General features: G+C 36.3%; 1 protein-coding gene across 1 annotated transcript; it reads left to right on the top strand.

Moving 5' to 3' along the window:
* Positions 1-459: 459 nt before the first annotated feature.
* On the top strand, positions 460-12,564 carry mdh1aa (malate dehydrogenase 1Aa, NAD (soluble)). Its single transcript, XM_073843096.1, has 9 exons — positions 460-753; positions 5,362-5,460; positions 6,898-6,994; positions 8,051-8,226; positions 9,295-9,417; positions 9,673-9,849; positions 10,001-10,114; positions 10,841-10,930; positions 12,180-12,564. The coding sequence occupies exons 1-9, from the start codon at positions 700-702 to the stop codon at positions 12,300-12,302; spliced, it is 1,053 nt and encodes a 350-aa protein (XP_073699197.1). The 5' UTR covers positions 460-699; the 3' UTR covers positions 12,303-12,564.
* Positions 12,565-12,696: the final 132 nt, after the last annotated feature.

Below are 12,696 nucleotides of genomic sequence, written 5' to 3'. Positions count from 1 at the left end.
AAGTTTTTTTTTTCTTGAGGTCATACAGTGGACCTCAACTAATGATCTGTTTACCAACATTCTTCAGAACATCCTGTGTTCCACAGAAGAAAGTTACACATATTTTGGGTTAACTATTCCTTTAAGACATGATGGGGACATGAACATGTACTACTGCAAAGTAGGAATGGCCTATCTGATGGCAATCTTTCATTCAATCAAATGTAAAAAATTAATAAATAAACCAAAGAAATGCCTAGCATGCCATTGTTAGAATCTATGTTACATGTTCAAAGCACTTGTCCCTGTGAATGTGTGTCCCCTCATCTGGAAATCCGCAGCATGTCCTGCTCGAGATGTTTTTATTCACTCAGCTCCGCGTTGCAGCAGCATCTCAAACCTACACTGACGTCACCCCCGAAATTTCGCAGCTCCGATCGCTACGTCGGTTAATTTAGCCTTGTGATCAGAAATGGCGGAAAGATTACTCGATGTCGAGCTATTTTTGTCTCCCAAAGCTCATTAGGTGCGGAAGGGTGACGGTGAAAACACAGCACGCGCACGAGGGAAGCTGCTCTTGTGTATTTATCCCGCGCCTTTGAGCTCAGGTTACCGCGAACGCCGCTCTGCGTCCGAACGCGTCCCAAAACACCCACTTTTGCGTTCTGGGGGTAAAAATACAGACTCCATCGGACACTTCGAGGGACAAGCTGCTTGAAAATGTTGACCCTGCTGTCGGCTATGTACTTGGTGGTGCGCACGGCTTCGGCGCAGGTAAGACGCCTCTCCTTGACAACGGAGGCGTAAGATGCAGCATGAATGCACCAAACGTACGGTTTTTCTTTAAGAACAATCAGTACTCGTTAAATTTTCGGCGCTATATCCGAGGGTTTATCCCTACCTCGCATGCTAATGCACAATTCGCAATATATCTGATAGTTTACATTTATAAAGCAAGTAATTTCATCCTGGAAAATCCATTTTAAGATGGTTGCTGTGTTTTGGAATGTGGTATGTGTTTCATAGCTGGTCCAAGGTAGCCAAACTAGTATTTTCCTGGTTCAAGATGGTCATTAGGTTTGATCAAGCTGATCTACAAAGCATTTTGGACCAGCAACAACTATCTAGTCCAATTCTAGGCAATTAGGCTAGTTTTAGAAACTGGTAAACCAATAGTCAATAACCACCCTAGATTAGGTAAAAGCCATCTTGGACCTGCTAGAAACCAGGTAGCATATTCACAAACATAGTTACTAAACAGGGATTGGTTGAATGATTAATCTCATTCATTATGCACGCCTTGAAAACCTAGTACGCTGGAGGGCACCTCTTTGATGATTAATTTACTAAGGTTTGGCAAGCAGAGTCCAGCACCATGGATAGCACTCGCTCCAGTCTGGATCTCCACCCTTCCAACGTTGTGTAATGTTGTGTAATGTTGTGTAATGTTAACTTGGCTGAAGTGCCTCTGTCCCAAAACAGAAGCAAATATCTGCATCAGGCTGTGGCTGATCTGTAATGCTTTAGTCTAGAAGGCTTTGTTTTGAACACATACCAATGCAGTGAAATTCAGAGCCAATATGTTCTGGTGCTATATGATAGTAAAATGCATCACTTAACTTGAAGAAGAAGGGGTCGTGGAACAGATCCAAGCCTATTAGATCTTTTTAACACTTGAAAATGTTAACCCAGGGTCATTTTTTAATCCCGAGTTAGTGTAATCATGGGTTATGTGCTAGTAGAACACTTGTGTTTCATTGAATATTTCTCAGATTATGTTTATTTTTAAAGTGTTTTACGTTGACTTTTTTGTGAGAACATACTCTAAAGTTGAGGAATCTTGTCACATTATATAGACATTATCCACTGTTTTCTTTTAATGCAGAAGTAAGCCTATGGGTGAGACTTCCGTTCATAACAATGTGCAGTAAACGGCAAAACTGTTTGCTCTACAAACCACTGTGTTCATAATTAAGATAACACATTAAAATAATATGGTAAGACACTCCAATTTGCAATATCAAGCAGCAAAACAACCTGTTTTGTACAGCTGAAAATTGCTGGACGCAGATGAAACAGCCAGACCCATAAATTTTACAAATGGCCACAGGAAGAAAAAGGTGGAAGAAAATGGGCACCACAACTTGGAGTTAACACTGTATTTGCAAGGTATCATAAACTCAGGATTTAACCCTGTAAAGTCTGATATATGAAATAATAGTTAGAAAAATGTATATGTGTGCTTTTATGGCACTGAGTGTAATATAGAAAAATATGGAGCTGATACTCAAGGAGAAAAATGCAATTTGGTGCAGTTGCTGATATTTATTTGGCCAAAAAGTGAGATGTAAATCAGTGTAGATAAAATGCATTTAACTATTAGTTGTCATTCTGCATCTTCCAATAGACGGTTTGTACCTAAATCACATTTTGGTCAGTTACCCAGATGCACGGCCTTAGTGGAAATACTCTGATTTAAACAACAGCGTGGATTGCACGGTTAATGTACGAACACGAATGTTGTCAAGATTCTTGCCTTGGAAATCCTGGTTTAGTTTGGCCAACCACAAACACCTTTTGTTCCCCAGACAGTTTTTATCTCTTTGATTTGTTATAACTTTTGGCAGTCTATAGTACTCTGAATATTTTTCCTGCTCTGACCGATTAGTACAGCCCAAAACATGACAATAATTGACCGTTTTCAGCAGCAATAATAAGCAAAATATGCAAGTTTCGTTCAGTTCAGTGGCATTGTTTATGTTCTCTGCCACCAATTTGTCCGATTGATGGTGCGTCGTGAAAACACTCTATAGTAAGTTGATATTTTAATGCTTAGTTTATATGATTAAAGCTCTGTCGTTTTTATTGTGGTGCAAAACATATAATGCAATTCAATACTATGATACAATAATTCCTTATGTATAGTTAAAAAGCCTTTTATTGTGAAAAATTAACCATCAATCAGACAGCAGAAGGTATGCAGTAGGTTGTGGCCTTTATAGAAGAAAGTCATGCATCAAATATAATAAAGCAGGTTTTTAAGGGTTAAAAACATGCTGAGACACATCAAATCGCACTACAGAAGTGAAAGCACATGAGCTATTTGACCTCACTGCTCACTTTAGGAAATGCACGTGGTCTTACATGCTTCCTGTTCAGCCAGAAAGGACAATGTCAGTCAAGGACAGTGGAGTGAATAATACTTGACAAATACTTGAAGTGTGCAAATGTTTTAGTCAGAAGTGTGGCTGTGCTGACAGAAGGGGAGCTTATTTTTAGATTCACACAAAAATTCCCAGAGTATGCAGGCATGATTTCATAACTGAGCGAATATGTCAGTAAGCTTAAGTATGAGTTATTTCAATGGGATCCAAAACATGAGTCTAGTAAAAATGCTTTTATTTTGAAATGCGATACAAGAATGCTCCTTACAAGTTACAGTTGAAGTCAAAAGTTTACATACACCTTGCAAAATGTTAATTTTTACTAAAATAAGAGAGATCATACAAAATGCATTTATTTTTTTCTTTTAGTACTGATTTAAATAAGATATTTCACTAAAAGACATTTACATATAGTCCACAAGAGAAAATAATAGTTGAATTTATAAAAATGACCCTGTTCAAATGACTATGACAAAGGCTGTATGATTTTGAGATCCATCTTTTCACACTGAGGACAACTGAGGGACTATTACAGAAGGTTCAAACGCTCACTTTTGCTTCAGAAGGAAATACCATGCATTAGGAGCTGGGGGTGAAAACTTTTTTAATTTGAAGATCAGGGTAAATTTCACTTAATTTGTCTTCTGGAAAATCATGTAAGTATCTTCTGAAGGGCGGTACCAAATGAAAAAAATATGATATTTAGCCAAAATAAGCTAAATTTACACATCATAATTCTGTTCAAAGGTTTTCACCCCTGGCTCTTAATGCATGTTTTTTTCCTTCTGAAGCATCAGTGAGCGTTTGAACCTTCTGTAATAGTTGCATATGAGTCCCTCAGTGTGAAAAGATGGATCTAAAAAATCATACCATTGTTAGAAAATGTACAAATACACAAAAATGCTGAAAAACCAAAGAATTTGTGAGACCTGAAGGACTTTTCTGAAAAATAACAGACAGTTGAACTGTTCAGGACAAACAAGGGACTTATGAACAACTACCACTACAAAAAACAGCTGTGGATCATTCAGGTAACAATACAGTATTAAGAATCAAGGGTATGTACATTTGTAAGAATTCAACTAAATATGTTCTCTTGTGGACAATGTGTAAACGTCTTTATGTGAAATATCCTATTCAGGTGAGAAAAAAAATAACATGTATTTTTTTTATCATCCATCTTATTTTGCTTAAATAAACAATTTGCAGATAATGCAAGGTGTACGTAAACTTTTGACAAACTGTAGGCTAAATATTATAAAAGATGCTTATTCTGTTTGTCACTTTATTCAAATGGCATAACGTTTCCTAATTTGTTTCAGCTGGCTATTTATGTTCATAAACCCATCTTTCACCTCAATTGAATAGATGGTTCAAAACGCGATTTATGTTCCATATATGGAAGTTGAGGAGGTGTTTAGAAGAGAGAGCGTCAGCGCGGACGCTCATGGGAAATTGAGTTCTTTCAGTGAGCTGATTGGTGCAGAGCGCGGCGATATAAACTACATATCCCAGTGTACCGCATTTCAGTGCATGTGAAAGCATATGACATTTCCATACAAGAATAGAGGTGACCCCACCGTTCAGTCTGAGTGGCCGAGCAGCACATCTTTGGCGCACATCTCAACCTGCACAATCAAATCTGAAACATGGTGAGCTTCTCATCCCTCCATTTTAGCCCTGCACAGTATTTTACCATGAGTCAATTGCGCAACGTTTGTGCGGGTTAATTTAATCTGAATGCTTTTAGATAAAATGTATAACGTTACCTAAAAATATGTTTTATAGTAAAATCGGTGAGTACAAGCCACGTAGCGATTCATATGGAATATTTGAAGCAGTTTATAAATGTTTAACCGCCATTTCCGCTTTTGTGGAGTGGGTGTAACGTTAACTCGAAGAGGCATCTTTTGTACGCAGTCAAATTATAAAAAAACGTTACTTAAGGCAAATGATTATTGTAGAAGTTACAGTTTCGCGCTCATAGTGACGTTACCATCGTAACGTCGCGTCGCGTTGAGCATCAATTGCATCACCGTCTGATTCATACATTCGTTATTATTTGAGGATATACACAGAAAAGAATTCGCATTCACGCAAACAATTATGTGCAAGTTGAGTAAATCTTCTGATATAATTTGTGGCATAGACACAAACGCTAGGCCTTTGGTTCGCATAAATAGGTCATTGACGCCAATGACTTTGTGTTTCATTTCAGGCCGAACCGATCCGTGTGCTGGTGACTGGCGCAGCCGGACAGATCGCTTATTCCCTGCTCTACTCCATTGCTAAAGGAGATGTTTTCGGCAAGGACCAGGTGAGATTGACCCTGGCTGTGTTATTGCGTAATAGGACGCTGAGAGGACCGCAAGCGGAGCAAACTGGATTTTAAATCATTTTCTTGTGTTATGTAAGACAGTGTGATTAAAGTATGCGACTCTCTTTGTCACTGACTGTTTCTGCAGGGTATAATGTATGTGTATGCCGATATTTAATTATTTTTAGATTATTGTTTAAAACAGATCTTTAGAAACCGAACGATTCTGATTGTTTACTTTTTCGATAACCGTTAATACAGTACAATTGAAGCAGTGATAAACAGCCTACTACCAGATAACTGGACACGTTCTTAGAACGTTGGCTAATGTTATGTTCTAAAAAGTTACCAACAAACGTTCCAGTAATGTTAATAGAACGTTTTCTGTTCTTTAATAACATTCTTAAAACATTAACGTAGATACGTCATTCATGGAACGTTGTGTCTTCTAAAAAGTTTTGGTTGAATTTTACCAGTCAGAAGTTTTTGAACAGCAAGATTTTGAATGTTTTTTAAAGAAGTCTCTTCTGCTCACCAAGCCTGCGTTTATTTGATCTAAAGGTACAGCAAAAGCAGTGAAATTTTAAAATATTTGTAGTATTTAAAATAACTGCTTTCTATTTGAATATATTTTAACACGTAATTTATTTCTGTGATCAAAGCTACATTTTCAGCATCATTACTCTAGTCTTTAATGTCACATGGTCGTACAGAAATCATTCTAATATGCTGATTTGCTGTTTGAGAAACATTTTATTATTATTATCAATATTTAAAACAGTTAAGTAGTTTATTTCAGGATTCTTTGATGAATAGAAAGAGGGGGGAGATAAAATTAATACTTTTATTTGGCAAGGATGCTTTAACTTGCTCAAAAGTGATGATAAAGACATTTATATTGTTACTAAAGATGAGATGCATACTTTCTATTCATCAGAGAAACCTAAAAAAATTCTACTTAGCTGTTTTCAACATAACAGTATTGATAATAATAAAAAATTGAGCATCAAATTAGTATATTATAATGATTTCTGAAGGATCACGTGACTGGGGTAATGATGCTTAATTCAGGAATAAGTTACATTTTAAAATATTCAAATAGAAAACAGTTATTTTAAATAGTAGAAAAAAATTGAAAATGTTGCTGTTTTTGCTGTACTTTGAGTCAAATAATTTTCTTAATTAAATCAGCATATTAAAATTATTTCTGAAGGATGGAGTAATAAAATTCAGCTTTGCAATCACAGGAATAATATATATTCAGATAGAAAACAGTTATTTTAAATGGTAAAATATTTCTAAATTTTACTGGTTTTGTTGTTTTTTGGATCAAATAAATGCAGGCTTGGTGAGCAGAAGGGACTTCAAAAACTTTTGATTGTTATTATGGCTGTCTTGCTTCGCTAACTTGATTGGCTTGTTTGTCTTGTCTGTCAGCCTATCATCTTGGTGCTTTTGGATATCACTCCCATGCTGCCTGTGCTGGATGGAGTCGTCATGGAGCTCCAGGATTGTGCTCTTCCACTTCTGAGGGGTTAGAAGGGTTCTTTCTCTTGACCTTTATCACAGTGAATGATTATAATGGGTATTATAATCAGATAGAAGAAGATTTGAAACAGTTTTCTTTGGACTCTCAGCTGACAGCTTGGCAGCCACTGTTTCTTTGTGCTGCAACTTATAGCCAACATCTGGAATGTATTAAAATGCAGAAGAGCAAGCATGACTTTGCAGAAGAGATCTGCAGCAGAAAATAGCATGTGCTACACTGTATTTGATGAGTGGGGAGGTGTAACCGGCACGGCTGATCTTATTGGCTCATGCTGTAGGATAGTCACGGACCAATGAGAAACGTAATGGTGCCAAAACAATGGGAGGCAGAGGGGAGGAGACCAAAGAACAAGTTGTGTCATAGACACTGAGCTTCGGTTGAAGTTCATTCTGATAAATAGATCTATACTAAATCTCATTCTAAAGATTATCAAAGAAATGAGGCAATTTAGGAAACACAGACAGCCTGATAAATCATTTATGGTGATGGGAGATGAAAGTGTCAAGAGATAATGTCAGCATGTACTCATGAGAAATAATAGTCTAGGTACAAACATAAAAAGGCTGTATTTCCCAATACTGATGCTAAAATGTTTGCATGTGCCATTTACGTGAGGTTATCATTCAGTCACATGCGTTTGCTCAACTGAAATGGTCTTAAGACTTCCTTGAACACTAGAAAAAGTTGCAGTTTAAAGAACTTGTTTCAATAAGGATTTATTTTAATTCTGCAAGATATAATTTTATTTAATACTTCTAAAAAATATTAAATTAAAAAATTATAAAAATTAAATCTAAAATATAGCTGATACACAGATGAATTATAATATACAAAATTAAAATATATAATAAAAAATAAAAGACATTTTTTTTTTAAATTAGATTTTCTGTTTTAAAAAAAATAATTAGCAAAAATAGCTGGATTTTTGAGTAACAGTTCTTGCAGTGATTTAAAAAAAATAATCATGAATAATGAACTTGCTATGGAGATTTGTTGGCCTAAAAATAAGCCTTTTGTATCTTTTGTTTTACTCCTTCACAGAGGTGATTCCCACTGATAAGGTTGAGGTGGGCTTCAAGGATCTTGATGCTGCCATCTTGGTGGGCTCTATGCCCAGAAAGGAGGGCATGGAGAGGAAGGACCTACTGAAGGCTAACGTGGCCATTTTCAAAACCCAGGGTGAAGCACTGGAGAAGTATGCCAAGAAGACCGTTAAGGTACAAGATTGCAACAAATAATGCAGCTTGAATTATTTTATGTGCAATTTATTAAATGTTGAACAAGGTTTATTTGAAATCATGAACTTTCCACAGATTAGCAGCAATTTTATTGAAAGTTTAACAAAAATGTAATTTAAGGCCCTATGAAATCCATTTTTTAGACTCTGTTTTAATTGTTAAATAAAAAAAAATTAATAAAAAAACATGTCTAATTATTTGAAATCAAGAAATTTCCACAGTTTAGTAGCAACATAAAATAAATTAAGGCCCTATGATTTGTTTGTTTGTTTGTTTTATTTGAACCACATTCTGTTTTCTATTAATTTTCAGCATTCCATTTTAATGGTTTCATTAAATTTTGATAATCAGAAACATCTATAATTTTATATTTATTGTTTTATTTTAGCTTTTTTCCCCAGAAATACTGTGTATTTACATTTTTCTGGTAAATAATTTTTCTTGTAAATGTTCCTTAAAGAATAATGTTTTAATACAAATTTTAGTAGTATCATTACATTAAGTAATATATTTCTGTTACTTTTGTCAAGTTAAACCAAAGTTTTATTTAGACAGGTTGCTGTGATGAACTTAATGTTTCTGTTTGTATATGATATGACTATAGTTTTCTCACTAGAAATGGTAAAATGCTCATGAAATGACTCTCAGAGCAGTTCTAGAGATTTTATGTATTAGTGTGTTTATATTAAGGCAGCAGAGGCTAAAAACACTGCAAGCGTCAAACGTGCTTCAGTATGTGTGTAGTAAAGAGAACTGCACGTTTGCGCAGGATTCGTTTTTAAATAGTATATATTATTCACAGACAATAGTCCATGTCACGTTTTGATTTACGTGTACTGACCTACTTTTGATTTATTTATCCAAAATTTGGCAAATTCTGTGATGTTTTTTATGACTGGATTCTATAATATAATTCCATCGATGATTTTTTTTTTTTTTTTTTTTTTCTACATCACGGAAATCATTAGGGCCCTAATTTAGACATAGGTCACTGGTTAGTTTTTGGTGTTTGTCTTTCTGCCACTCACTTTTCCTTTTCTTTCATAGGTGCTAGTTGTTGGAAACCCAGCCAACACCAACTGTTTGATTGCCTCCAAATCCGCTCCGTCCATTCCTAAGGAGAACTTCTCCTGCCTGACCCGTCTGGACCACAACAGGGCTCGCTCTCAGGTCCGAACCTCACCGCCTCACTCACCTTCACTTCTTATTCCTCTTTATTGAAGTCTAACTCAATCTTTGTGCTTTCCAGAGCTGCAGGTAACCAGGCTTTTCTATTGTCCATCATCCACATAGAGCTTAGTTCTAGAGCAGCCATATATATATACTCTGGAGTAGTTCATAGACAGCACAGTGACCTAATTTTAGCTGGCACTTATTAGACATGCATGCCCTCTGCTCACCTGCAGTTTTCTTTCATGCCTATAGGTGGCGATACGTGTTGGCGTGCCCTCTGACAGTGTGAAGAATGTGATTATCTGGGGAAATCACTCCTCAACTCAGTACCCAGATGTGCACCATGCCATCGTGAACAATCATGGGAAGGAGATGGCAGCTTTTGACGCAGTGAATGACGAAAGCTGGCTGAAGGGAGACTTCATCACCGTAAGTCCCACATGAGATACTGTAGAGTTACTATATCTTTCAACCCACAGAATGTTGCTGATACTGCAATAATGTGACTGCAGCATTACACATGACCTTTTGTAGGTTAATGCTTTAATTTACCAATTCTTTTGATTTCTTTGTACACCAGACAGTGCAGCAGAGAGGTGCAGCTGTCATCAAGGCCAGGAAGCTCTCCAGTGCGATGTCTGCTGCCAAAGCCATCTGTGACCACATGAGGGACATCTGGTTTGGCACTCCAGATGTGAGTTTGCACCATGTGAACCCTTTAGAGATTCATTGAGTGTCTGGACTGTTACCTTTTGGTTTAAAGGATTAATTCGCTTCCAGAATAAAAATATCCTGATCATTTACTCAACTTCATTTCATCAAAGACGTTTGTGTCTTTTTATCTTCAGTCAAGAAATTAAGGTTTTTGAGGAAAACATTCCAGGATTTTTCTCCATGTAGTGGACTTTAATGGGAGCCAACAGGTTGAAGGTCCAAATTGCAGTTTCAGTGCAGCTTCAAAGGGCTCTACACGATCCCAGCCAAGGAATAAGGGTCTTATCTCGCAAAACAATTAGTCATTTTCTAAAAAAAAAAAAAAAATTTATTTATCTTGCACCAACTCAACTTTGAACATTAACATTACACGCAGAGCTAGAGCAAGATGAGCATTTGTGGTTATGAAGTATGTACATTTTTATTTTTTTATAAAATGACCAAGCTTTAGATAAGACCCTTATTCCTCATCTGGGATCATGTAGAGCTCTTTGAAGCTGCATTGAATCTGCAATTTGGACCCCATTGAAGTCGACTATATGGAGAAAAATCCTGGAATGTTTTCTTAAAAAACCTTAATTTCTTTTCGACTGAAGAAAGAAAGACATAAACATCTTAGATGACATGGGGTGAATTATCATGCAATTTTAATTCTGGAGTAAACTAATCCTTTAATGGTAAATAATTCTCTTTCTGTCTCTAACAGGGTGAGTGGGTGTCTATGGGCATCTACTCCACTGGCAATTCCTATGGAGTTCCTGATGACCTCATGTACTCCTTCCCTGTTATGATCAAGGTTTGTCTTCATCGCTGAAAGTTACAGTTGAGGTCAAAACTTTACACCCCCCTTTCAGAATCTGCAAAATGTTGATTATTTTAGCAAATAAAATAATAATAATAATAAAATAAGGAACATACAAAATTCATGTTCTTGTTTATTTAGAACTGACTTGAATAAGATATTTCACATAAAGACATTTTACATATAGTAAATAAAATTGTTGAATTTATAAAAAATAACCCTGTTCAACAGTTTAGTTTTTGTTTTTTAGTTGTTCATGAATCCCTTGTTTGTCCTGAACAGTTAAACTGCCCGCTGTTCTTCAGAAAAGTCCTTCAGGTTCCACAAATTCTTTGTGTTTCCAGCATTTTGTGTATTTTAACCCTTTCCAAAAATTACTATGATTTTGAGATCCATCTTTTCAGACTGAGGACAACTGAGGGACTCATATGCAACTATTACAGAAGGTTTAAACGCTCACTGATGCTTCAGAAGGAAAAACCATGCATTAAGAGCTGGGGGTGAAAAATTGAACAGAATGGAGATGTGCACATTTTTCTTATTTTCCCTAAGTATCAATTTTTTTTTTTTTTCATTTAGTACTGCTCTTCAGAAGCTACAGAAGATTAGTTTCCCAGAAGACTAAATAAGTTAAATTTACTGTGACCTCCAAATTCTGAATGCATAGTTTATCTTTCTGGAGCACCAGTGAGTATTTGAACCTTCTGTAATAGTTGCATAGAGGTCCCTCAGTTGTCCTCAGTCTGAAAAGATAGATCCCAAAATCATACAGTCAGTGTTGAAAAGGGTTCAAATACACACAAACGCTGGAAAACCAAAGAATTTGTGGGACCTGATTCAAAGATTTTTCTGAGGAACAGCAGGCAGTTTAACTGTTTAGGACGGGACTCACGGAACTATCACTAAACAAAAAAACACAGCTGTAGATCATTCAGGTAACAACAGTATTAAGAATCAAGTGGATGTAAACTTTTGAACTGCGCAATTTGTATAAATTCAACTCTTTTCTCTTGTGGACTATATGTAAACATATTTTATATGACATTCAGGTCAGTTCTAAACAAACAACATGCATTTTGTATGATCCCTCTTATTTTGGTAAAATAATTAACATTTTCCAGATTCAAAAAAAAGGGATGTAAACTTTTGACCTCAACTCTATAAGTTCCTAAAAATCACTGAAATTAAATCATGAACAAAAGAAAGATTTTGGAATTAGTACTAATAATTTCCACCCAAACAGAACAAGACCTGGAAGGTAATGGACGGACTCCCCATCAACGATTTCTCCCGCGGTAAGATGGATGCCACCGCCGCCGAGCTGGTAGAGGAAAGAGACACGGCACTCACCTTCCTTGGAGCGTGACTTGATCTCTCCACAACAACGCGACAGCCGTTAGACTCTTCAAAGCCCCCAGATTCCCGACTGTAGATTTCACGTCTCTTAAATTTTGGGTGTGTGTGTGTGTAACCTCACAAGAAACGTTTGCAATGTAACTTCCTCTGCTTGAAGTGTTCGGGACAACACCTGAAGAAGAACATTTCCAATTAAAACTGTTGCGCACATAGTTGTCCTGACCAAAATAACGATCTGTCATACAACAATAAAAGGCCATGTGAAAAATTAATGTGTTGTGTATTTGGATTTTGTTGTCATGTCCATCTCATCTCTAGTTCTGAATACACATTTTCTGTTGGTGGGAATTTATGTACCTAAAGTATTAAGATTACTTTGTAGGCCTGTTTACATGGAAGAAAAA

This window comes from Garra rufa, chromosome 6, assembly GCF_049309525.1.
Source record: "Garra rufa chromosome 6, GarRuf1.0, whole genome shotgun sequence".
Lineage (NCBI taxonomy): Eukaryota > Metazoa > Chordata > Actinopteri > Cypriniformes > Cyprinidae > Garra > Garra rufa.
Note: the sequence above shows the minus strand (reverse complement) of the source record. Positions and strands in the feature narration are given on the sequence as shown.